General features: G+C 53.2%; 2 protein-coding genes across 5 annotated transcripts; one reads left to right on the top strand and one right to left on the bottom strand.

Moving 5' to 3' along the window:
- Window positions 1–1190: 1190 nt before the first annotated feature.
- On the bottom strand, window positions 1191–16703 carry CCDC15 (coiled-coil domain containing 15). 4 transcript variants are annotated; one of them, XM_059829691.1, is made up of 10 exons: window positions 16484–16703; window positions 14213–14362; window positions 13148–13330; window positions 12158–12262; window positions 8131–8295; window positions 6832–6951; window positions 4957–5060; window positions 2516–2695; window positions 2294–2442; window positions 1191–1600 (listed from the first exon to the last, which is right to left on the bottom strand). In XM_059829691.1, the coding sequence occupies exons 1-10, from the start codon at window positions 16655–16657 to the stop codon at window positions 1479–1481; spliced, it is 1452 nt and encodes a 483-aa protein (XP_059685674.1). In that variant the 5' UTR covers window positions 16658–16703; the 3' UTR covers window positions 1191–1478. The 4 variants fall into 4 exon arrangements, with proteins under 4 accessions (XP_059685674.1, XP_059685676.1, XP_059685675.1 ...); XM_059829693.1 differs by lacking the exon at window positions 16484–16703 and adding an exon at window positions 15333–15343; XM_059829692.1 differs by lacking the exon at window positions 16484–16703 and adding an exon at window positions 14448–14502.
- Window positions 16704–18663: 1960 nt separating this feature from the next.
- On the top strand, window positions 18664–23877 carry HEPACAM (hepatic and glial cell adhesion molecule). The gene is made up of 7 exons (XM_059829771.1): window positions 18664–18748; window positions 21295–21636; window positions 21863–22144; window positions 22253–22358; window positions 23269–23342; window positions 23422–23492; window positions 23590–23877. The coding sequence occupies exons 1-7, from the start codon at window positions 18664–18666 to the stop codon at window positions 23875–23877; spliced, it is 1248 nt and encodes a 415-aa protein (XP_059685754.1).
- Window positions 23878–24521: the final 644 nt, after the last annotated feature.

The following is a 24521-nucleotide window of genomic DNA, read 5'->3' as shown; positions in this document are numbered from 1 at the left end:
AAAAGGGCTTTGGTGCCCCGATTTCAGCTAAGCCACCCCAGCCCTGCTTTTGGGGTTATTTGCAGAGATTTGGGGAGCCCTGCTCCCCGCTCCCCCAGTGAAATCCCCCCCTGCTATCCAAGGATCCCATTTACACCGCCGGCAGGGAGCCGAGCGAGGGGCAGAGGAGGAGGTGGAGGAGCAGCAAGAGCTTTATTGAACCATCATTCCTTTGATCTGAACCCCAAACCAGCCCCCAGCCCTTGGGGGGGGCCGCTGCAGCCCCTTGGGAGAGGTGGAAATGGGGGGCCCCGGGGTGTGAGCAAGGGCTTGGGGACCTGCCAAGGAAACGCTTGTCCTCAGCTGCCCCGGCACAAAGCCCTGCCCTGAAATCAGTTAAAAACCACTTGCTTCCCCAGCCCCGGCACGTGCAAAAACCTCCCCGGCCGGATCCTGCCCATTACCAATCCGCCTCAACACCCCTTATTAGGTCCACGGCATCTTCCCCTGACGCAAGCGGCGGTTAATAAATAGCACCGGCCGCCACAAATAAGCCGGTAAATGATTCTCCAGCGGGAACAGAGGAGCATCCCTGGCCACGGCTCAGCGCCTCCCTGCTACCTCTGGACCAGGGTCAGAGGATGGTAACGGAGCGTGCCAGGAAGGGGAAAAAGAAATTACGGGGTGAGGAGCGGGGAAGCAGGGCTGGGCACGCTCGGGCGCCCATCCTTCCTGGCGCTGTTAATATTAGAGAGATGATGGGAGGGCAGCCAGCGAGCAAGAAATCTTAATGACGAGGTTACGGTGCAACCTCCACGCGAGAACACGTTACGCCACCGGTGTCATTTTTTGGTAAATACCATCTTTTTCCAGCAACGCCTGCCGAGGGGCTGCAGCAGCACAGCTCAGCAGAGATTAAATACAGATTTATTTTTTTCCCCCTAAGAAAAAAAAGCTCCTTTGCGGAGCAAAACAGAGGCCACGGGAACATGGGTCAGGTACGGGGCTGGGTGGATGTTACTGGAGGAGAGGTCCTCAGGCGGAAGAAAGCGAAGGAGCAATAAATACCTGGCTGTGACGCGTGACCTGAGAGGCTGGCAGGAGCCATAGGGAAATGGAGAAAAGGGAAGGAAGGGGAGGAAGAGGTTAGAAAGGGGGAGGGTTTCTACCCCTAAGAGATCTCAACCACACATACCTTGTTTCTCCTTATTTCACGCTCCCACTGAGACAAAGCAACCCTCGAAAACAGTTTATTCCGCAGCTGAATGCCAAAATTCAAGTGCAACTCAAGAGCAACGGGCTCCTCCGCACCTACCATCGCTCCCGCGCTCCTGGTCCGGCCAACCACGCACGCGGTGCAAAATAAGAGCACAAGGAGTAGGAGAGCGAAGGTGCCATCCTGGATGGAGTGGAGGGACAGGGTACAGCCCTGCTCTCTACTCACAACAGTCGCCGAAATACAGGAGGGGGACGACAACGACGACACGCGGCTGCCCTCGTCACGGATGCTTCCCCCAGCGAGCGCAGAGAGCGGCCAGGTCGCGGAGCGGCAGCCTCGCCGAGGGGCTCCTGCCCGCGGGGTCGCAGGACGAGATGACAGAGTGCAGAGCGTGGCTGTAGGCTGAGCGGGAAGGGGACACAGAAGGAGCGTTACGAGATGAGAGTTTCACTTATGGCCCGAAACTGGGCTCGGCTTGAGCCTTTTACTGTAAAGCGGAGAGAGAAGAACTGGTTTTTAAGATAAATCGACATGCCTGTAGTTTTCCACGGGCTTGTTTGCGCGCTCTACACACTCCTGAGTACAAAGCCGTATATGAGCCAAAGCAGGAAAGCCAAAAGATTTCTTATAAAAAGCCCAATTTCTCTATTTTTTCCCCCTAGAAGACAACTCCCAGTTGCTCACCCATGTATTTTTCCAAGTTGTACTCAAGATCAGAGCACTCCGTCACCTAACGAAGACAATTTCCACCACCTTCTTGCACCCTCCCAGCAGAAGATTCATCATTTAAGGCAAAGGGGTTTTCTGTGCCCTAATAAAGAGCCTGTTTTGGCAGTGTTTTCCTTACGTATGTATTACGGCAGCGTTATTTAACATGTAGAAGCTGGTGCTTTTGCTGCGGATGCCACTAAGCTCCCTGAAGGGACAGGCTGGGTTAGAAACAAGCAGCAGAGCACCTAACTTGCCCTCTCTGAAGTATATTTATAGGAGCACGGCAGCCCAGGACCACGGAAACCTCTAGCCAGGTTTGATTTCTCCCTGTATAATCAGGGATCCGGGTCTAGGCGCCTCCTCTCCAGAAGCGGGAGCTCCTACCTTTGTGGTTTTTGTAGAAGACGCAGTTGTTGGCGCAGGTATCCGGGTGGGAGTCCCAGAAATCGGACCCGCAGGAGCACAGCGGGGGCAAGTCGATGTTATATAGTTTTATCTTCTCTCGCATCCGGGCTCTTAGAGCTTCGATGTACCTGCAAGGGATAAAATATTCACCTTTGCCAGTAACACCCAGCTCTGCGCAAGGAGAAGGGAATCCAGCCGTACCTCACGTATTCCTTATTTCGCTGCTGTTTTTCCTTCACCTTCTCCACTCTCCTCTCCTCCAGTTTAAGCCGGGCCAGGGTTTCACAGGCTCCCTCTCCCAGGGAGGGTTCTTGCTGATGAGCTGTCTCCCGCATCCTCTGCTCTTCCGCCCGGCGCTGGTTCTCCTTCTTGCTTTTAATCCTGCGGACACACACACGCTTAGAGAAGGAGCTTCCCCATCCCAACCTCCATTCCCCACCGGCCCCGGGTTGTAAGATCAGGGCAAGGGGATCCAGATGCTGCTGCTTTCGCCCGAACTACCCACGACAGGCGAAAGGAACTCTGCGCTAATTGCGGCATTGACTTTCTAACAGCTTTAAAATGGTTAAAAATGCTTTCCGAGCCTCCTTTCCTTCCCCCGTATGGAAATACCAGCCTGTGAATGCTCTCCTGCCCTTCACCTCCTCCTGCCTGCTAGTTTTCTCACCATCGTGGCCTTCTCCTTCCAGCTCCCACCCGCAATTCCCCAAAAGAGCAGCTCTTCCGTCCTTCCGAAACGAAGAGCAGTGCCTGGGCTTTTTCAGATCCACCAGAAAGGACTCAACAGCTGCCACAGGGCAGCTTGGATCCCACCATAAGCTGTCCTTGCCGCTTCCAGGACGGGGAGCGTAACAGGGCTGTAGAAGAGTGCAGGGTACAGCAGAGAAGCTCCAAGGATCGCACACTTACTCCAAAATAGGCTTTAAGAGGCATTTTTAACCAAATCTTCCTCTATTTCCTCAATCTCCCTTGCACCTACATGGCACTCCAGCCCTTTCAGTGGAATCTGGGTTGTATAAGTCACACCAAACGCAAAGCACGTTCCCTTGACAAGCAGCAATTAGGAAGCACAAAGACTTTAAACTGAAGCATCTGCTATTTTATTCCCGCTGATGAGTACCAAATGCAATAACACGTTACAGGCTGATCACTGCCAAAAGGCATTCAAAAAATAAATAAATATCAAGGCTGGGTGGAAGCCAGGGGGAGAAAGCTTAATCGAACGAGACATTTCGGATGCTACTCCATTTGGGGGGCGAAACCTTTACATCAAGAAGGAAAGTGCTGAAGTCAAACTTCTCTAGTCAAGTTATAAACTCCAAAATGTTTTTTAAATGAAGTGGTAATAGAGCCTTAACTACCCCACCATAAATCTTCTGCTGTAGAAACTAAGGCCAAGGCTAACTTAAGGCTTTACACTAAGTAATTACAAAATCAGCTCATTTCTGCATACGTTCCGAGCGGCTTGCAGCTCCAGCAGCACCTCTGCAACCAGGAAAAAAAAAATATAATAAAGAGATATCACACTAACTAGGAAGTCCCTCGTGTCTTGCCAGCGCTCGCAGGGCAAGAAAAGGTCTCTGAAGCTCCTGAGCGTTGATTTAAAAGTCAGGAATGTGGTTGGAAGATCGTTGCTTTAGACTGGCAATTTCTCTCCGAAAAGCGACCAGGAAAATCCTGCCCTGGGGTGCCTGTGCTGCTCCCACAAAGCCTGCCCGCTGCAGAGCTGGCGTTAGAGACCCAGATAGTCAGAGCTACATCATTTTATTTTAGAGCAAGGCAGAGACAAAAAAAAAATCCAGAGTCTCTTTCCTTATTTTGGTGTGAATTTGCAGAGCTCCTCCTTAACGAACCCCTTAAAAGGGAGAAAATGACTAAACCACCAAAACAAGTACCGATACTTTTACACAGATATCGAGTTTAACTCTGGAACAAACGCTGAGAAAGCTTTTTATTACGCTATATACGTTTATAGCTGTGAGGGTGAAGGGTCTGATATTAAAAACCCCAGAGATAAGATCAGTTTTAACAACGACAACGTGACCTCACCCCAAAGTTTCTATACACGGACTGTAGCACGAGGTCTTGGGATCAGTTCCCAAGGGTCACGGTTTGGTGAGCTGCAACTCTCCCAGCCTGATGTTTTGGCTCCCGACTCCTATCCAAGCTGCACGGGGACTCAGAAAGTAGCTAGAGAAGCGCTAAGCACCTCTGAAGGACTCGACGTGGCCCAAGGGTCTCTCTTGGTGAGGTCGGTCGAATGAATCCCACCCCGGGGTTAATAGATTGGGGCAAAAAAAAAAAAGCAAGGCTTTACAACTGGCATTCGTATCACAGGGCTTCTTTCAAATCACTCCCTGCTTTTTAAAAAAGTTGATCAAGCAGCGCTTTTAATGCATCAGGGGCAGCTTGGGGCCAAGAAGGCAGAAAGCTACCCATCACGTGAGGTTGGGTTTTTTTCCCCTCTCAAGCTGGACAGTATTCTCAAAGCCTCTCCGTTTGGGCTGCGGAAGTGCTTTCCAAAATACCGTTGCCTGGTTCACACCAGAGAAGCACACCGGACCTTTCCAGCCTTAAGAAGGGCCCTGCCTGCGATGAAGGAGGCGATACCGAGCAGCTGGCGCTCATCCACACGTACTCACTCGGCGATTCTCTTCTGCCTCTCTTTCTGCCTCTGCTGTTCCTTCACTTGCTCTCGCTCGATGTTCATGAAGAGGCGCCTGTAGCTCAGGTACTCGTTCTGACGCTGCAGGAAAGAAGAGGCACCTTTGAGAAGGACGTCTGGGGGCAGGCTGGGATCGATATCAAGTGATATCAGCGCTCAGCTTGATTTCTGGAGCCCACGTCTATCAGGATAGAAACCTCACTCCTTCCCCAAGAGATCCTCGGATGCCTCCTAGTGCACATGCCCCAGGACCGAGAAGCTGGAGAGACAGCGGTTAGCTAGGAGAGGAGGACCAGGACACCTCGGAGCATCAGAGAGCTTTGCACCAGCATCCCTTGACTGAACCTTCCTATGGACGGAAGCTCTGCCACCTGACAAATTCCTAAACTCTCACTTTCCTGGGGGTAAAAGAGCTGGTTTCCCACCTCAACCCACTTCACCAGAGCGCCACAAGCTACAGTCCAAGAATGTTGATCCACTTGGGGACTGGCGGTCCTCCACGGTTCACTGGAAGCCTGTATCTCCCCCCAAAAAAATGAACATACAACACCGAGCTGGACCCACTACACGCAGAACCACAGAGGTGGTAAACTCATCACCAAGAGAAATCCAAGAGCCCTGTGGGGAACAACTCCCGTACATGAAGAGGTTTAATATCTGGGCTTCAGCTTAACCTCACGGATGCAGCAAGGGTAGGGAAACCTCCTGGCTAAAGCTCACACCAAAAGCCCTCCCAGCCGCATGGGAATCAGTCGGTACACAGCTGGTTTGAGCTCCACGATGCCAGAAAGTTTAAGGCGTGGATTTTACCTCATCAACGCCAAGAGTTTTGGGCTGAGTTTGTCCATCTCACCCAGCAGAGAGAGCCCCGCACAGCTGGAGATAAGGAGCAGGAGAGATCACCCGGCTGAAAGGGGATGGAAAAAACCCATGCCGAAGAGAGTGCTGCAAAACCGGTTATCTCAGGGTGGATCAGAGCCAAGGAGATAAAAAGTAAGGGGCAGAGGGAACTGCTGGGGGAAGGAACAGCCTGACGGGCCCCAGCTGCTGTCACGCCGTCTAGAAACCACAACTGGATTTTGGTGGATCAGCGTGTTGCAAAAAATGCATGCAAGGAACAAAAAAAAAAAGCAATTCGTTCAAAGTCCTTTTGACTTCTATGCTGTAAGCTGCAAGGAAGCCGAGAAAAGAAGAAGGAAGTGTTCCTCTTCACGTCAGAAGGAAGCAGGAAAATAAAAGTCACTTCCTTTAAGCATCCAAGAGCAACATCATCTCTTTGCATCGCCTAGATTAGCGTGAGCCAACCGTCCTGGACGCAGGCTAGTAAGCCCTCGTCGTTAAATCAGACGCTCAGCATCAGGCTTGCAGTCTGTGCTTGAAAGCTACCACCCCGATGCCTGTTAGGTGCTGATATGGCAGAAACCTTTATATTCCCAGCCTCATACCCAAACAAGATAAAGTGGGTTTTGTTCTTTTTATATTTTTTTTAAGCATTTTTGGCAGCTCCTCTCCCTCCATGCAACTACAGAAAGCGACACTTCTGTTTTGCCAGGCAAAATGAAGGAAGCCTGTTTCTCCTCCGACCCTTCAGTGTTACTCAGGTCCCAGATTTTGCAGGAGGAGCACGTAACGGCTGCACTTACCGTCACGACGGACCTTAAAAAAAGAACCCAGTAGGTTTGCCCAAGGCCTGAGACACCATCAACGCTGACAAACTTACAAACCTAGATGCTTCATACATTAAGGCTGCTCTTGAGGCTTCTTATCTGAGCTAGCAGCATCCCCTACGCTCAATACCTTTCAGTCCCGAAGCGGAGACCAAACAATGAGGATTTGGCTCCAGAGGACAAACCTGCTTCTTGGTTTCCTCTTGGTCTGCGCCGGTCCAGAGTACGAGGGGAGCTGGGTAATCGGTGTGCAGCCTCTGGGGAGGCTCGGGCAAGCTCGAGTCCTTCTCTGATCTGTCACAGAACTGGAAGATAACGTAAGAAAGCAGCATCAGCATCTTCAGGGTCAAGTTTCTCATCTTCTCTCAGCAAAATACTCCTCTACACGTGATCCCCACAGTCCTCAACAGGGCAACCCATCTATGAGCTGCGCTTTTTTCGGGGTATAGGTTGGCTATAGGCAAGAGAGACACGTGTGACATCTCCGTGCGGGAGCCTGAGCACCAACGCTTTGTCAAAACACTTCTAAAGATATCCTTGGAGGCAGCTTCTGGTTCAGTTTACATACGGATTCACACCTCGCCTCCCCAAATCTTCGTTCTGACCTTTGTGAAGTGCAAGAAAAATAACAATAATAGAAATAATAAAAATAACAAAAGCGTCAGGGGAATTCACAGCCGACGTCTCCCAAAACCTCAGCGTAAACCTCCACCTTCTTCCCTCCGCTCGATATTTGTCAAGCCAGTATTTCCGCTCCTAGCTGGACTAATCACTAGCTGAGGTCGGGCACATGCTGCTGTAGCCATGAAGTATTTGCTAACTACTCCAGGTAATCAGGGCAAAACATTTCCACATCTCAGATGCTTAACGAAAGCCTGCCTGAAAACAAAAGAGGAATCGATAAATACATTAGCTGAGTCCTCAGAAGCAGACACATTCACGCTGCCTCTAAGGGAGGCATTTCGCCAGCCCCGAGGCACAGGAATCGTCACAGCCAGCTCATTCCTCTGATGCAAAGCTTTTTTTTTTTTGTTCTTTTCTAGGAGGTTTCTGGCTGATTTGATATACTACCCGCAGCTCTTCCACCCAGCTGCTGCCTCCAAGCAGGGCAGCCCGACCAGAGGCAGCTGCAGGTCTTGCCGGCTGCAGTCTGGAGTTCGGTTAAGCGTACGATGCAACTGCAGCCTCAGTTTCAGATTTCCGCTGAGCGCCAGCCAACTGGCATCACGAGGCAGGCACAAATAAAACCCCTTTTGAAGCCACAGCTGTAAGATGAAAGCAGCGAAACAGAAGCCGCCAATCTCGCTTAGCTTTGACACCGCTCTCGAGCCTGTTTCGACGACAGTAGGTTTACGAGTTAACCAGGTCTGAGGGAGCAACTGCTCTACTACAACAGCAGCCTCCCCGTCTCCGCCGAAAGAAACCCAAATCCCAATTATTCGAACCTCTTAAGCCCAACTGGCCCAGCCCCGTACGAGCCTTACTTTTTCAAATTCAATTTTGATATAGAAGTCATCGTCTCGCTCAGCTTGATGCGGGGCCGTCCCCTGGTCTTGCAGTTCAGCTGGAAGATCATGATGTCCTGCTAGAAGCAGTTCCTCACTCTCATCTTCCGCGGGCACTGGGGCTGCCTTGCAAGACTCTGGTTTCTGGAGGAGACGGGTGTAAATATGAAATTCAAATGCGTCTGCTTTAGTGCTGAAGGGCAAATTCAACATCCTCACCCATGGGTTAGAAGTAGCTTTAACCCGAGGGCGCTTGTTCTGTAGAGCTGGTTGAGATCTGGTGAGCAGCAGCTACACAATGTGTTCAAGCATTGCCACAGGGCACGAGAGCCAGAAAATCTGAATTTAGCAGGGTAACTCGTGACTGCGTTCTCACCAACTGCAGAAACAGAGGGACAGACGTGTGGGGGGCGAAGGGAAGACAAGGAAAAGACCTCTCCAGGCACCGTTTCACAACTGCAAGGAGTTGGGGGGGGCGGTGGGATCTCTGGAGTGACACTGGAGTATGTAGCATGCTCCTTCAGATGGTAAGTGGGCAGGCTCCCTGGTGGCAATTAACAATATTTTGAGAGGCAGCAGATTGTTTCCTACAAACTAAAAAAATCAAAATGCCAGAAGCAAGCTCGGAGCCAGGATTATATTTTTTTTTTCCCTGCCTTGCTGTCCCTTCAGTGTGCTAGGAAGGGAAGAGTAGGATTGCTGACAGAGGGAGAGGATGGATCACCAGGAGGAGAGCAGGTCACGCCAGGGGTCCCTTGAGGTGGCTCTGCCGGAATACAGGAAGGACGGAGGATAGCCTGGAGTTAGTCTGAACATGAAATTATTTGATAGGGGTAGGAATTACTCTATCAACCCTGTTAAGACAGAAACACAACACAGAAGAGCTTCTTCGGTGAGGACAAGGGAATAGAGAGGAGCAGTTATTGCTTTGCAAGGGTGCTCTGAAGCCCTGGAGGCAGAAGGAAATGAAACTGTGGGAAAAAAACCCAACTTTGGGGAATGATCAGTTGGGGAAAAGAATTTGGGTGCTGTCATGCTGGGGACCTACAGCAGTCTACCAAACCCTAGAGGCAAAGCGGCTGAAGACTTGGTGAACAGGATCATCTGAAACACTGGACAGGTCATTTCCATGCGATTACCATCTAAGTATCTGCTTGGGAAAGCAGGAAAGAAACTCTTTGAATGTTTTTGACCTGAAAAGAAATCTCTGGGAGAGAGGAAGAGCAACGATTTTGGGAACATGGATTACTGACTGCAGGGAATGCAACTCTTTAGAGGGAAGAAGGAGGGGAAAGAAAAAAAAGACAAAAAACACAGAAAACAGGAGTGAAGGAGAAGCAACAGTTCCTTTAAACTGGGCAAATGCAAACTACCCAGCTAGAATGGAAAGACAAGGAGCGCAGTGCAAGACAACCCTGGCTAAATCCCAAGCTCTTCTCACGCCCACGATCCATGCGAGCATGGAGGAAGTGGAGCACGGGTCAGATTACTGAAGAATCACGCAGGAGACAACACAAGCACGCGGGGACAAAAAACCCACCAAAACAAATGCCAGAAAGGCCAAAGCTTTAAGTAAAACAAGACAGATCAAGGTAACAAGTCAGGCTTTAGCAAGAGAGACTAAAGGACTTGCTACTCAAAGGACAGCTGCCAGAGGACACCAAGAACAACAGTGTTTTATGCTTCTGGGCATCAGTGTTCAGCCAAAGGCTTGCTCTGAGCTAACAGCAGCAGCAAGAAAAATCTTGGATTATTATTGGGAAGAAAAAGACAGATTATTCCTAGAAGCTGAAGTTTTTAAGCAGGAAGAATCTGCCCTGGGTTACTGCCAGGAGTGGAAAACAAGCTGCTAACAGCCCCCCTACCCCAAAAATCTGTGGAGGTCCAGATTCTCAGAAAAGGGCACAAGAAGTGTCTATTTAAAGGAGGGGAGAAGGCAATACTAGAGAGAAGATGTTAGCCTCAAGAGTTTAACTGCCTGACTTCGGGGGGGAAAAAACAAGAGGAAATCACCTTGCAAACTGCCTGTAAGCTGCTAGAAAACAAGATAAGCAGCAACCAGCATAAATTTGTCAAGAGCAAGTCATGTCTAACTGGTTTGCATTTCTCCTACAACAGAAGAAAGAGGCCTCAGGCAAAGCGCAGAAGGCATCTCGATTCTAGCTTAGCTTTTGACATGGCCTAATCCAACACTTGTGTAAAGAAATACGTTAGATGAAACTATTATACGGAAGGTGCGATACTGATTAAAAACACTACTCAGATTCAGTCGCAGGAGTTCACTGCGCAAAAACAGATTAAGAACTAGGTGGGCTCTGCTTGGTTATCGGCCTGGATGATGGAAGAAAGGAGCATCTTGATTACATTTACTGACCCCACCAAGCCACTTGAAGTTGCAGAAGTATTTGAGAACAGGCTAAAAATGCTTGGGTTCCAACCAAAGAAATCAGCTGGAACAGACAGCACAAGGAAATTCAGTGAGGTCAAAAGCAAAGGGCAAGGCAGTGCGCTACAGCAGCAGTTACCAGGGTGGTTAAATCCACAGCAGCCTTTTGCATCTGAAGAGAAGGGAATAAGCCGCTGTCCTGCATAGCCGTGAACATGTTCCACCTTCATACAGGGAGAAGGAGTCAAATTAATATTAGAGCTTTGTTTTATTACTCCAAGATAAGGGAGGAAAAGAGTAATGGAATAAATCAATAAATTCCTCCCGGAATAAATTGCCTAGAGAAGCTGTTAAACCCTCCTTGCCAGGGATGTGAAAAGAGCGTCGATTAACTGTAGCTGCAGTTCAGTTCCCATGCAGTTCCGGTGGGAGGATGGCCCAGGATCCCTCCCAGCCTTGCTTCTCACTGCTGTGGATGACTTGCCACAGGACTCCCATGCATCCTGCTTGCTATCTTCCGTAACCCTCTGGCTTGCATGGGCAGCGACTATTATTCATGCGAGGCTTTAGTGCTGCTAATAGCCAAGTAATGAATCACTCCATCTTGCTGAGCAGCCTGAATGCACTGAAGACTTAAACAGAAGGTATGTTCAGTGTCCGAAACAGATACAAAGTTTTCAAGCCCATAATTATACTGTTTCTGTAACTCTTATTCGCAAAGCTGACTTCCTTGAACAGAAATCAAACAGCACACAGAGGCAGAAGAGCTGGATCAGCCCTTATATAAAAGGATTTTTCTAGATAACAGCCAGCCAAGATCTACTTCACCTTTGATGAACCCGAGAAAGAGATGGGAATGAAGAATTGCAAGACGGGCAGGAAACCGGCTCCGGAGGAGGCAGTAAGACAAAACACCAGGTTGGGCTGCTGCTGGTGTTCTCCAGGGTGGACGAAGTATGTCAGTTTAAGAAAGGTCTTGGCACAGAAAGCAGGACAATAGCTGCGACAAAAAGCTGCTCTTGAGAACTGGAGTGACAAAAGCAGGATGAAATTCAACAGAACAAGAAGTGAAGTGCTCGGGACTGACCTCCTTACATGGCTCCTATGCACTGCTTCTAGGAAAGCAGATGTGTGCCAACAATTCTCTACCAGAAGCCAGCCCTAGATGAGGAAAACCCTCCAGATCTTTGCCACCCACACAAAACAAGGTATTGATGCAAGGGCAAGAGTTGCTGAGGTTTGTTGAAGAAATAAAGGCACCTAAGGGGAAGGCTGATCATCACATTCCTCCCAGATACCCAGATCACAATCTCAGCCTTTAAAAAAATCTTTTTTGAATTCTTGTTTCCTGGTTCATCTCTCATTAGTCTCTGCAAACAGAGACATCTTCACCCACTTCATCCTGCTGCCTTCTCTGAAAGGCAGCAAGAACAGAGCGACGCAGCCCTCAGGCCACCAAAATGCATGGGCTAATCATCAGGCAAGTCACAAAAGCCCAGTTTGTTTCACTTCTGCTGGAGAAACTCACTGAACTACGCTTTGGACTTGCTAATTAGAGCCAGACCTTCAACCCTTTGCAAGGTAATTCCTCTCACCCTACCCTAGGCACCCCTCACTCACCTCTCGCCTCCAGATGCCACCAGGGAGTTCGGGAGGACCCGCTCCTTGGGGCACGGTTTTGCAGGACGCCAGCCTGCGCCGAACTTGCTTCACGGTTTTGCTAAGCTGTCGTTCGGAAGGAAGGTAAAGACAAGAGAAAACAAGAGGTCACTAGCTGTTTTCTGTGAGGGCTACGCCAAGAAGTTTAGCTGCACAAGAGATCTCCCAATGTACCCTGCTTCAACCAAGGTGCTTTATCAAGGGAGCGTAACTCAACGCATAATTAGCTTCACAAATAGGTATAAGGTAACCTGCAACCCAAGGTGTCTTTCAGACCTGCCCCAATGCACTGAAATCCTGATCCAGGCATGGTAAACGGTGTGGTTACAGCTCATCCGCTCCCAAAACACTTTGCTGAGATGCCTGAAGTCCCAGATCCCTGATTGTCCTGCCCCATGTCCAGTCAGAAGGGATTCTCTGCCCCAAGGGAAGCGGTACTTCAACCCTCCAGCTCCTAGGCGAACGCATGTGCTTTCTAAAATGCCGAATGCAGCATAAGCATCATTATTAAAAAAAAAACCAACTTAAAACAGTGCCTAAGGCAGGTTTTCCAAGATTTCACGATCCCATATTCCTGGGCTGCAGGAGACAAGCTGCAATGAGGTGGCACCACCTAGTGCCACCTCTCCGGCACGACACGCCTGCACAGCAACAAGTCCCTGCGTGCGGAGGGAAAATTCACTGTACCTACGAGCAGCGGGGCAAGTACAACCACAGCATTCTCCAAGAAGACATCTACTATCAGTTTTGAGGCTCTGATAAGAGCTAGGGAGGAGTACAACAATATGCAGTAAACCAGAGTGAAAAAATAAGCCAATGTTTCATTCAACATTAAAAAAAATATTAGGGATGCATCATAAAAGAAAAAAATATTGCCTGTCCTCCCTTTCAAACCACGAGCACCCAGCGTGACAAAGCAGGGATGAAAAATGCAGGAGGGGAACCGCTCACCTTGGCGGCTTGCTGCTGGAACGGCTCGCTTTGCATCCCTTGCCGCTGTGCCCAGACAGCACAAACACCAGGACCGCAGATGGCGGGTGCGGGGTGGCTCCGAAACAGGCACGTGTTCTTCCTGGGGGTCAAGCGCAGCGCGGAGTCCCAGTACTGCATGGTGACACAGCTCTCCCTCTCTGCCTGCCGGGACGCAGACCCCAGAGTTAAAAAGCCATGCGCAAATCTCACAACCATCATCTAGCAGGCCATCACCCGTACTGCGTGGGAGCTGCTGGCTCAATTTGGTGGCATTTCTTGGAATGGACATTTTTGCTCTCCATGCTGAGAGGGGCACAAAGAGCCATCAGGCTCTCAGGGGCTGAAGGCATCCGCGGGCTTTCAGTTCGGAGCGGTGTTAGCAGAGTTACGTGAGGACATCCCCGCTCAACCATGCCTCCCAAGCCCTGGAAACAGCCCAAACACCCCAGGCGTGGCCAAAACCATTGACATTTCAGAGCGTTCCCTTCTTGCTCCACAGCAAGTTTCTGGCAAGTCTCCCAGGCAGTTGTTTAAAAGTAGAAAGGATTAAATATATTCACAGGATAACCTAAAACAAGCCCACGGGGGAAACGGGAATGTGGAGACAACGTCTAAGTGTTGCTTGCGAACTATTTGACTGCCCTGGAAAAGGGATAGCAGAAATGAGCTGCTTAGTTTAAAGCTCAACCAGGAGACATCCACGTCATTCACAACTCTGGCCTGGCTATTTTTTAACTCCGTGCAATTCTGCACAGGGCACCGGGACTCTGTTCTGCTGCTGCCCGAGAGAGCCAGCGACCTTTCCGCAGGGAGGCAAAGGGCTTAAAGCACCTTAAGCGCCAGAGCGAGCCAAGGTGTCACGCTGACCTCGCTTGAGGGGACACCGTTTGTGGCCACAGAGTCTGCCGTCACCACGACTTTCCTCTTTTTTTCTTATTAACACCTTGACTTGAGGTCTAGTGTTTTTTTTTTCCAATTTACACTGGTTTCAGAGGAGTTTCTCCGGCAAGACTCCTGGCGAGGCAGGGACGGAGATCTGCTTACCGCTTCATAGGACTTCTGCAGCTGCTGCTTTCTTCGCATCCTGACCTGCTGGTTCACCCGCTGCTTCACCTCTCCCTGGAAACGCTTCAGGCTGGCTGCCTTCTCCCGTTGCTGCTCCTTCAGCTCCTCCTCCACCTGAAACGCTGAAGCCTGCAAGAGGCGAAAGCAGATTTTACGTGAGTTTTGTGACATCGCAACATTACAGCGACTTGTATTCCATCCTCCCTTCCCACACCTGCATCTACGAGGCAGGCAAGCAGCACCCAGAGCAAACATAATGATGTTTTGTTTCAAAATGTGTGCAGTAACAGCTTGGACAACGCCTATTGAATTATTTTAAGCTCGGATTGAATCTAGCCAGCCAGACATGGAGCGCGCACACCTCCTCCTTTAACTGCCTGCAACACACACAGAAAAAAAAAGAAGGCAGCCTCATACAGCGACCACGAAGGGATGCTCAAATACTCAAAGCTCGGATCCGAAAGGAACAGGCCGGCCTCTGATCCCATTAACGCTCTGCAAGAGCAAGGCTGGAAGCGTATCAGAGAAGCAGTTTGCAGAGCACAGCACAGGCAGGGCTACGGCTCCAAGAACATTTCTACCATCTGAAGCAAAAGATTAAAAGCAATGACCTAAAAAAAAAATATCAGGGTTTGAGGTTTTTTTGAGGTTCTCACTTGAAGTCATGCCAAACAATTCTGCTGATACTACCACGGTTTAAAGAAAACCGGTATTGCTCTCCTGGCTGCCACCGTAACACGGCCTAAAGCACGAAAAATCAGAGTCTGAAGGAGCGGAGGAAAGGGGCGAGTCTGCAAATCAACTTAGTAAATGCTGGGTCGGACGCTCCGTACATCCCGCCGACTGCCAGGAACATCACCAGCAGCAAAGCAAGGTCAGCACAACCGAACAAAGCACGGAGACGGGGAGAAATCCGCACTGTTAACGATGAAACCAAGCCAGAGCTACACGAAACAGTGCCATCGAGAGCTGGCTCCACTCCCCGTTAGCAACCTCATTAGCAATTCTGATGCAGGAGGCATTTTTATATATATATATATTTAATATGATCTGCTGGGGTATAAAAGTGTATTAAATAAGCTCCAATAACCCTGCGCACCTTCATCCACACCTGAAGGCACCTGAAAGCTCCTGTGCTGGGGTGGAAGACCGGCAGCACCCAGGCCCCCTGAAGCAGTCAATTCCGGCTCCCCCAGAAGTTTCACGGTGCCGAGATGGAAGTTATGTGGAATATGGAGATGATTCATTTCCATATATTATCTCAGCCTTTCAGGATTTAAATTACAATATAGAAATAAATCATCTCAGAAGGGCAGGAGCTTCTGTAACATTTAGACATTAATTACAGGGGACTGAACTCATCATCCTATATTTAATGCACTTTTAGTCCTCTTATAATAACCCTCAAAGCAGAAATCCCTGAGATGAGCATCGGTAAAGATTTTCTTAAGTGTTTCTAATGGGGTACAGCGGAGATTGGCTCCAGACCCTGAAACATTCAGCTTATTTAATACTTTTTTTTTTTTTAAATCAGCAACATGGGTTAAAATCTCGGTTCACTGACACCCCTTACGGATGAAGAGGAAGGCAAAGAGCAGCATCGACACAGGGCAGCCGGGTACGGCACGGGCACCTCAAATTCAAAGCAACGGTGTGGAGCTCCAAACCAGGAAAATCTGGGAATAGCAAGAAAAAACTCACGTGGAGGGGGGCACAAACCTTCTAAGTCTTAGCTGTGCTACCTACGCTGGAAGGCACCTTCTAGAAAAATGTTAAAAATCTATAGATCCGGTTAAAATTAAAAGTGCAGAGCGCACACTACAAAGAATTAAGTAATAAACAGCAACTGATTAGAGCGTTGCCTGGATTCCGCACCTGACTGATTTTTAAAACCGACGCGTTTCTCCTAGTTGGACTTGATGATCTTACAGGTCTTTTCCAACCTTAATGATTCTGTGATTCTGTAAAAAAACGCAGCTTATTTGAGGGGAATCAACTCAGGCCTTGTGTAAACGGGACGCCAGGCTACGCGAACACCACAGTGGCTTTTGTCCCTATGAAAAATCATTAAAATAAACTATTCTTTTTAGGAGCAGTGTTCCTGGCTGCCTTCAAACGGAGAAAAAGCTTGTTTTCAGCTCCGACTGCCCCCGCGGGGTTTACTGGCACAACTGGGGGGGGCGTTGGAGACATCCCTGGCAAGACCCGTAAGCCCGGAGGGAGCCCGGGACCCTCTGCGGCAGCACTCACGAAGGCCAGGCTCTCCTCTGGCTCCCCCGGGGCGCTTTCCACCCAGACGCCCACGGGGGCCACGGTCTGGTTCCTCTCAGCCAGCACCCGCCAGCTCTGGGGCGGGGGTCTCTCCTGACGCCCACCCAGCTGCTCCCCGGCTCTCCGGGGCCGTTCCTTCGAGGGTGGCAACATCCCGGCCCAGCGCTGGGTTCGGCCCTGGGGAAGAGGGAGAAGGAGGTGAGCGTACCCCCCACACACACCAGGCACCCTGACCTGCACCCATAGCCCCCCAACCTGCCCCCTGTGCCCACCCCCCCTCAGCCACAGTGCACCCCACTGCTCCCCCACACCACTATACCCCCCCCACCGCGGTTATTCACCCCCAGGGCACCCCCCACGTCCCCATACTGACTGGGGACCCCCAACCCCTCACGGCTGAGTACCCCCATGCACCCCCCCGCACCCCAAACCACCCCCATCTCCCCATCCCTATCAGCCCCCACCCCCTGGACAGCCCACTGTGGCCCCCCCACGCTCCCCTCACCCACCAGGCACCCCCCCTCCCCTTACCACATACCTCCCCCCAATTCCCTCACTCCTTGGGCATCCCATAATAACCCCTGCACCTTCATCTTCCCATAACACACACCCCCCCACCCCCACCAGGCCGTGGCCACCCCCCCCCCAACCCCTGGGCCCCCTCAGCCCGGGCCCTCCCTCACCCCCTGGGCCCTCCCTCACCCCCTGGGCCCCCCCCAACCCTCACACCTCCCTCCCCCGACCCCCGCAAGCCCTGAGCACCCCCTGGGCCCCCCCCCACCCCTCATACCCCCCTCCCCTGACCCCCAAAATGCCCTTCACCCCCCCCCGGCCCCACCAACCGCCACTTCCGCCTCAACCGACGCTTTGAATCCCGGCGCCACTTCCGCCCCCCCGGCCCCGCCCCCGGCCCCGCCCCGGCTGCCCTCTGGCCCCGCCTCCGGCTCCGCCCCCGCCTCGCTCCAGCCCCTCCCTGTCCCGCCCCCCGCTGCTGTCCTCGGGGCCGCGGGTTCGCGTCCCGCCGCCGGCGTGAGAGGGCGGGGGGGCGGTGACTGCTGTGCCTCCCCTCCAGCGCGTCCCCGAAACAACCCCCCCAGCATCCCTGAAACACCCCCCCCCAAAATATCCCTAAAGTATCCCCCACAGCGTCCCTGAACTCCCCTAAAATATCTTCTTATAACATCCCCCTGCGGTGCCCCCCCCACAAGACCCCCCCCCCATGGCATCTCCCTATAGCATCACCCCAAAACATCTCCCCCACCCCCTATACTACCCCCCCTTAATGCTCCCCCCCGAAATCCCTCAAGGCATCCCCCCATAGCATCCCCCAAATCCCTCCTTATAGCCTCCCCCTATAGCGTCCTCCCAAAAAGTCCCCCCCTAAACACCTCCCCATAGCATCCCCCCCCCCCAAAAAAAAAAAAAAATCTCCCCCAAAGCATCTCCATCCCGCTGGGACAGGGTGCCGGAGGCCTCGACCCCCGTTTCGGGGCTGGGGAGCCTCTTCGGGGGGTGGGCAGTGGCTCACTGGGGTGATGAGCTTGGCAGGTCTCAGCACTGGGGTGGGAAGCGGCTCCGGGCATCCTGCCCCGCATCCCCGCTGCCCTATTCAGCCATTCCCCGGGGAACCAGCGCTAATTGGCACCGGAGCTGGAACGAAGCCTGGATACGGCCTCAGCTTCGCTTTAAAGCCTGGGAAGAGAAAAAAAAAGGGGGTGGGGAGCCTTATTGGGGGGGGCCAGCTTTGCAAAACGCCCCCCCAAAAAAAAAACCCCAATTTTCAGGATGCTCAGAGCCCCAGATCCCATGGGATTGTCCGTGGAGGGGATGGCAAACCTTAGCCAGGCTCGGTAGGGTGATGCCCCCGACCTCGAGCATCTCCCCGGGATGGGGAAAACATGGGAATGGGGGGGTTGTAATGGGGGGGGGGGTTTGAAAATTGCAAATCTGAGTGGTTTTGCCCCAAATAAATGTCAGCTCGAGGCCGCCGGGGAGGCGAAAGCCGCCAGGACACAGGGCTCTATTGAGCAAGGAAAGAACAAAAAAAAAAAAAAGGGAAAAAAGAAATAAATTAGCCGGGCCGCACGCCAAGCCGGGAGCGCCGAGGGACGTGCCCGGAGTGGGGAAGCGGAGCGATTCGGGGGGCGAGCCTGCCCGAAATGTGGGGAGCGCCGACCGTCCCGCGGGGCCACCCCGTTCCCCCCTGCTTGCTGCCGGTGACCTGGCTCCTGGCGCTGCACGCAGGTAGGGGGTTTTCCTATTTTTCCATGGGTTTTCCTATTTTTCCATGAGTTTTGGGGGGTATCTGGATGGAGGGTGCGGTGCGAGGGGGTGAGGAGGGTGGTGGTACCCCATGAAGAGGGGGTCTGGGAGGGAGGGTGCTGCCCCATCAAGCATCCCCTCCGCTTGGGAGAAGAAAAAAGGGGGGAAAATTGTGGATAAAAACTGGGAAAAACACTTTTCCGGAGCCAAGCGGGTCCTGCTGGGGGGGTGGATCCGGCACCAAGCTTCTCCCCAGCTTTTCGGCTTCCCCAAACCCCCTTTTTTTCCCCGTTTTTCAGCATCCCCAACTCTCTTTTCTTACCCATCCTTCAGCTTTCCCAAAAAGCCCGTTTTTCACCCCATTTCTAGGTTCGCTCCTGTTCGCCCCATCCCGCTGCAACCCCGGTTGCATCCGCCATTTATTTCCTAAACACCCACATTTTGGGGTTCGCTGAGCCCCAAACAACCCCATCCCGGGTCCGGCAATGCGGAAAATCACCTGCAACAATTTTGCACCATTTTACCATAGTTCGGACCCAAAACCAGCCCCGGGGAGGCCCCATTTCCCTCCGGATGAGCCAAGGATGCAAAGCAAAGCGAGTCGGTTTTGCACACCACCGGCTTTGATTTGCACCCCAAAAAAGCGCCTGGGTTGCAGCCAGGGCACCCCAAAAATGCTGCTGTGGTTTTTTCCAAAGAAATAGGGATTTAGTCCATGAAATTGTGGGAAAATGAGGATTTTTGGGGGTCTTTTCAACAAGAGCCAGCCAGGAAGGGTGGGACGTCTCCATCCCTAAGCCAGGGATGCTGTGGAAGACGGGAATATTGCCTGATTTATTAATTAACCCCCACATTTATTACCCGGAGCGGAGAAAAAAATTAGCAATTGGGTTAAAAAAGGGAAGAAACGTTTAAAAAGCGGTGATTCGGGGGTGCACTGGGTGCAAGGGTGCATTAAAAGCCGCATCCCCATCCCGTGCCTGGGTTTTCCCTGTGGGGGTCCCCTAAATCTTTCGGGTCAGGGCATGTTTTCGGGGCTGAGCGCTGCACTGCTGGGGAGGACGGACGGACGGACGCTGCATACCAATAGGTCCCATGACTTTTCGGGCTTGTTTAAAGCCTTTCTTGCTCCCGCTTCGCCCTCCCCAGCTGGTTTTCCCACTCTCCCCCCCTCTTCAATATGGGGTTTGTTCGCCGTCGGATGACGGCATCGGGATGGGGGTTCACCGCTGGAACCCCTAGGCTGGCAAGGGGGAGGGATGAGGCTACGGTGTTTTGGGGAGAGAGGCTGTTTTGGGGGTCCCCCCCCAAAAAAACATGTTTTTCCACTTTTTCCCTGCCCTTTTTGGCTTAAAACCAGCGATGAGGAGCAATGCACGTGCGCCGACCCCCGTGATGCAGTTTTGCATCTTGGGGGGGGGATGTTTGGCTGGACCAGAACTTCCAACGGCGCTGGGGGTGGGATGCAAAGATCCATCCCCCCCCCCCCATTTTGGGGGGCAATGCACGCATCTTTGCAAAGCATTGCGTTGACGCAGGCAGGGGAGGCCTCTCACCCCCCCATGCAATTTTGGGGGGAGATGCATGCATGTATTTTGCAAAGGGTTGCATCAACCCGGACGCAGGAGCACTCCCACCCCTGATGCAGTTTTGGGGTGACGCGTGCATCTTTGCAAAGCGTTGCGTTGACCTGGGTGCAGGAGGGCTCTCACCCCCCCTATGCAATTTTGGGGGGTGATGCATGCGTCTTTGCAGAGAGTTGCGTCAACCTGGCTGCAGCAGCGCAGCTTCTGGGGGCAATGCATGCATTTTTGCAAAGCATTGCATCGACCTGGCCACAGGAGGGCTCCCACCCCCCGTGCATTTTTTTGGGATGATGCGTGCATTGTTGCAAAGGGTTGCATCGGCCCAGCTGCAGGAGAGCTCCTGCCCCCATGCACATTTTGGAGGGCAATGCATGCATTTTTGCAGAGCATTGCATCAACCCAGCAACAGGAGGTCTCACACCCCTCATGCATTTTTGGGGGTGATGAATGCATTTTTGCAGAGGGCGGGTTGCATCAACCTGGCTGCAGGAGCACTCGCAGCCCCCCATGCACTTTTTGGGGGTCATGCATGCCTTTTGCAAAGGGTTGCATCAACGTGGACACAGGAGCGCTCTCACCCCCGATGCAGTTTTTGGAGCAATGCATGCATTTTTGCAAAACATTGCATTGACTCGGCTGCAAGAGCGCTCCCACCCCCCATGCAATTTTGGGGGGTGATGCATGCATTTTTGCAAAGCGTTGCATTGACCTGGGTGCAGGAGAGTTCCCACCCCCCATGCACTTTGCAGGGCGATGCATGCATCTTTGCAAAGGGTTACGCAAACGGCCAGCTTGCATGCTGGTGGGGCATCCCGGCAGGGGTGAAGCATTTTGGGGGTGCTCAGCACTGCTCCGGGAGGGGGGTTCCCCATTTTTCTCCAGGCTCAAAGGACCAGGCAGCCTGCCCGGACTCGGTGCCCCACTGTCTCTCCCCACCCCAAGGTCTGCTGGCAGGGGTGAACATCACCAGCCCCACGCCGCTGGTCCGCGGCACGGCTGGCAAAGCGGCGCTGCTGTCGGTGCGCTACGCCAGCGCCAGCGCCGACAAGCCGGTGGTCAAGTGGCAGCTGAAGCGTGACAAACCTGTCACCGTCGTCCAGTCCATCGGCACTGAGATCATTGGCAACCTACGGCCCGATTACCGCGACCGCATCCGGGTGCTGGAGAACGGCTCATTGCTCATCAGCCCCTTGCAGTTGGCCGATGAAGGCGCTTACGAGGTGGAGGTGTCCATCACCGATGACACCTTCACCGGCGAGAAGACCATCAACCTCACTGTGGACAGTAAGCACAAGAAGGACGTCCAGCGGAGACTGGGTTCTCCATGGGACGTCTTCCCTGACCACTTTTTGGGAGGGCTTTCTCCAACTGGGAGGTGGGTTTTGGGGTTCAGCCACCCCATGCAGCCAAGCTATATCCCCGGTGGGATTTTGCTGTCCCCTTTCCTGTTCCCTGGGCCCATCCATCCCCCGAGACATGGCGTCACCCTGGTTCCCCCACTCGCCCGCAGTCCCCATCTCGAAGCCGCAAGTGCTGGTGGCCTCCTCAACGGTGCTGGAGCTCAGCGAGTTCTTCACCCTCAACTGCTCACATGAAAATGGCACCAAGCCCACCTACACCTGGCTGAAGGATGGACGGCCGCTGAGCAACGACTCCCGCCTGCTCCTCTCCCCCGACCAGAAGATCCTCACCATCACCCGCGTCCTCATGGCTGATGATGATGTCTACAGCTGCCTGGTGGAGAACCCCATCAGCCATGGCCGCAGCGTCCCCGTGAAGCTCACCGTCTACCGTAAGCCACCCATTCCCTGCTTCCACACCCCCAGGGCTGGCCATCCCTTGCAGATGTTCCCAGCTAAAATTTTGGGGGGGGTTGTCCCCCTTCACTCTTCTCCCCCAGGACGTAGCTCCCTCTACATCATCCTCTCCACGGGCGGCATCTTCCTCCTTGTCACCCTGGTGACAGTTTGTGCCTGCTGGAAACCTTCCAAGAAGTACGGCTGGGGGTAACGTGGGAGCCTCTGATCCTGTCCCATCTTGTCCCAACCTGTCTTGTTCCATCCCATCCTGTCCCGTCTCATCTCCTCCCATCCCAGCTTGTCCTATCCCATCCTGTCCCATCTCATCCCATCTTGTCCTGTCCCATCACATCATCACATCAGATCACACCTCACCCCGTCTCATACCATACTCTACTGTACTATATCACACCACACCATCTTGTCTCATCTTGCCTCATCCCATCTTGACCCATCTCATCTCATCTCATCTCATCTCGCATCCCATCGCATCCCATCGCATCCCATCGCATCCCATCGCATCCCATCGCATCCCATCTTGACTCATCTCGCCTCGTCTCGTCTCATCTCGTCTCATCTCGCCTCATCTCGTCTCATCTCGTCTCATCTCGTCTCGTCCCGTCCCGTCCCGTCCCATCCCATCCCATCCCATCCCATCCCATGTCATCCCATGTCATCCCATCCCATCCCATCCCATCCCATCCCATCCCATCCCATCCCATCCCATCCCATACTATCTTGACCCACCCCACCCCACCCCATCCCATCCCGTCTTGTCCCGTCCTGTCCCGTCCCATCCCATCCCATCCCATCTTATCTCATCCCATCTCATCCCGTCCTATCCCATCCCATCCCACCCCACCCCATCCCATCCCATCTTGTCCCATTCCATCCCATCCCATCTCATCCCATCTCATCCCATCCCATCCCATCTTGTCCCATTCCATCCCATCTTGTCCCATTCCACCCCATCCCATCTCATCCCACCTCATCCCAGCCCATCTTGTCCCATCCTGTCCCATCCCATCCCACCTTGACCCATTCGTCCCACCCCATCCCATCCCATCCCATCCCTCCCTCACCACAGCACTGTGCTCCACCTCTCTGCCTTCCCCAGGGAGAAGCGGCAAGCGGAGACGCAACCGGCCTCTGAATACACCGAGCAGGACGAGGAGCGCCTGAAGCACGAGGGTGAGTGCCGGCCCTGGCGCGGCGGGTTGGGGAACGCCAACACCGCAGGCGTGGTAAGCAACACCTTGCCTCCACGCAGCCGAGGGCATTCCGCGGAGCGGCGAGCACGAGCGCAAAAACCCGGTGGCCTTGTACATCCTCAAGGACAAGGTGAGCAGCCAGTAGCGTGCCGGTAGCGTGCCGGCTTTGCACCGCGGCGCCGGGTCTCGCACGCTTCGCACGCTCATCTACCCTTGGCTTTTGGCAGGACTCGCCGGAGGCGGAGGAGGACTCGTCGCCTGAACCCCGCGGCACGGTTGAACCGGGTTACACCAGCTCGCCGGTACCGGCAGCCGGTCGTTCGCCAGGACCGGTGGGGCGTTCGACTCGTCGCTACCATCGCTCACCGGCTCGCTCTCCCGCCTCGACGAGGACGCACAGGTCGCCGCCGGGTTCGCCGGCGCGTTCCCGCGGCGCCCCACGGCTGCTGCGGACTGCCGGAGTCCATGTCATCCGAGAGCAGGAGGAGGCCAATGCCGTGGAGATCAGCGCCTGAGCAGGGGGGACACGTGCGCGCTTCGGTGTTGGCAAGCGAGCGGGGACACCGGCACGGCCCCGCTCCCGCCACCGGGCATCGTTCGGCTGGGCGTAAAGTCACTAATTTGCTATTGATCCCACCCGGAGCTCCCCTCTTCCGTCCCCCGCCTTCCTGGGGCGTCGCTTTAATGGCTTTCTCGCCGGGACGAGCGTGCAGGGAGCGTGCGGAATGCATGGGCGCTTGCTGGGAGCGTGCGGGAGAGAGCGTGCACGCAGTGCATGGAGAGAGTGTGCAAGAAGGCATGCATGGAGCATGCAGAGAGAGCGCGTATGCAGTGTGCAGAGAGTGCACGCATGGAGCATGCAGAAAGCGCACAGAGAGAGCTTGAGTTCGCTGCTCAGAGAGGACAGTCATGGAACATGCAAGAGGGCATGCATGCAGTATGCAGAGAAAGCGTGCACAGAGCATGCAAGAGGGCGTGCACGGAGCATGCAGAGAGCATGCATGCAGTGCGCAGACAGAGCATGCACAGAGCCTGCAAGACGGCATTCACAGAGCATGCAGAAAGCGTGCAGAGAGAGCGTGCACACAATGCAGAGAGAAAGCATGCACGGAGCATGCAAGAGGGCATGCGCGGAGCATGCAGAGACAGCGTGCAGAGA

The sequence above is a fragment of the Gavia stellata genome, chromosome 26 (assembly GCF_030936135.1).
Source record: "Gavia stellata isolate bGavSte3 chromosome 26, bGavSte3.hap2, whole genome shotgun sequence".
Classification (NCBI taxonomy): domain Eukaryota; kingdom Metazoa; phylum Chordata; class Aves; order Gaviiformes; family Gaviidae; genus Gavia; species Gavia stellata.
Note: the sequence above shows the minus strand (reverse complement) of the source record. Positions and strands in the feature narration are given on the sequence as shown.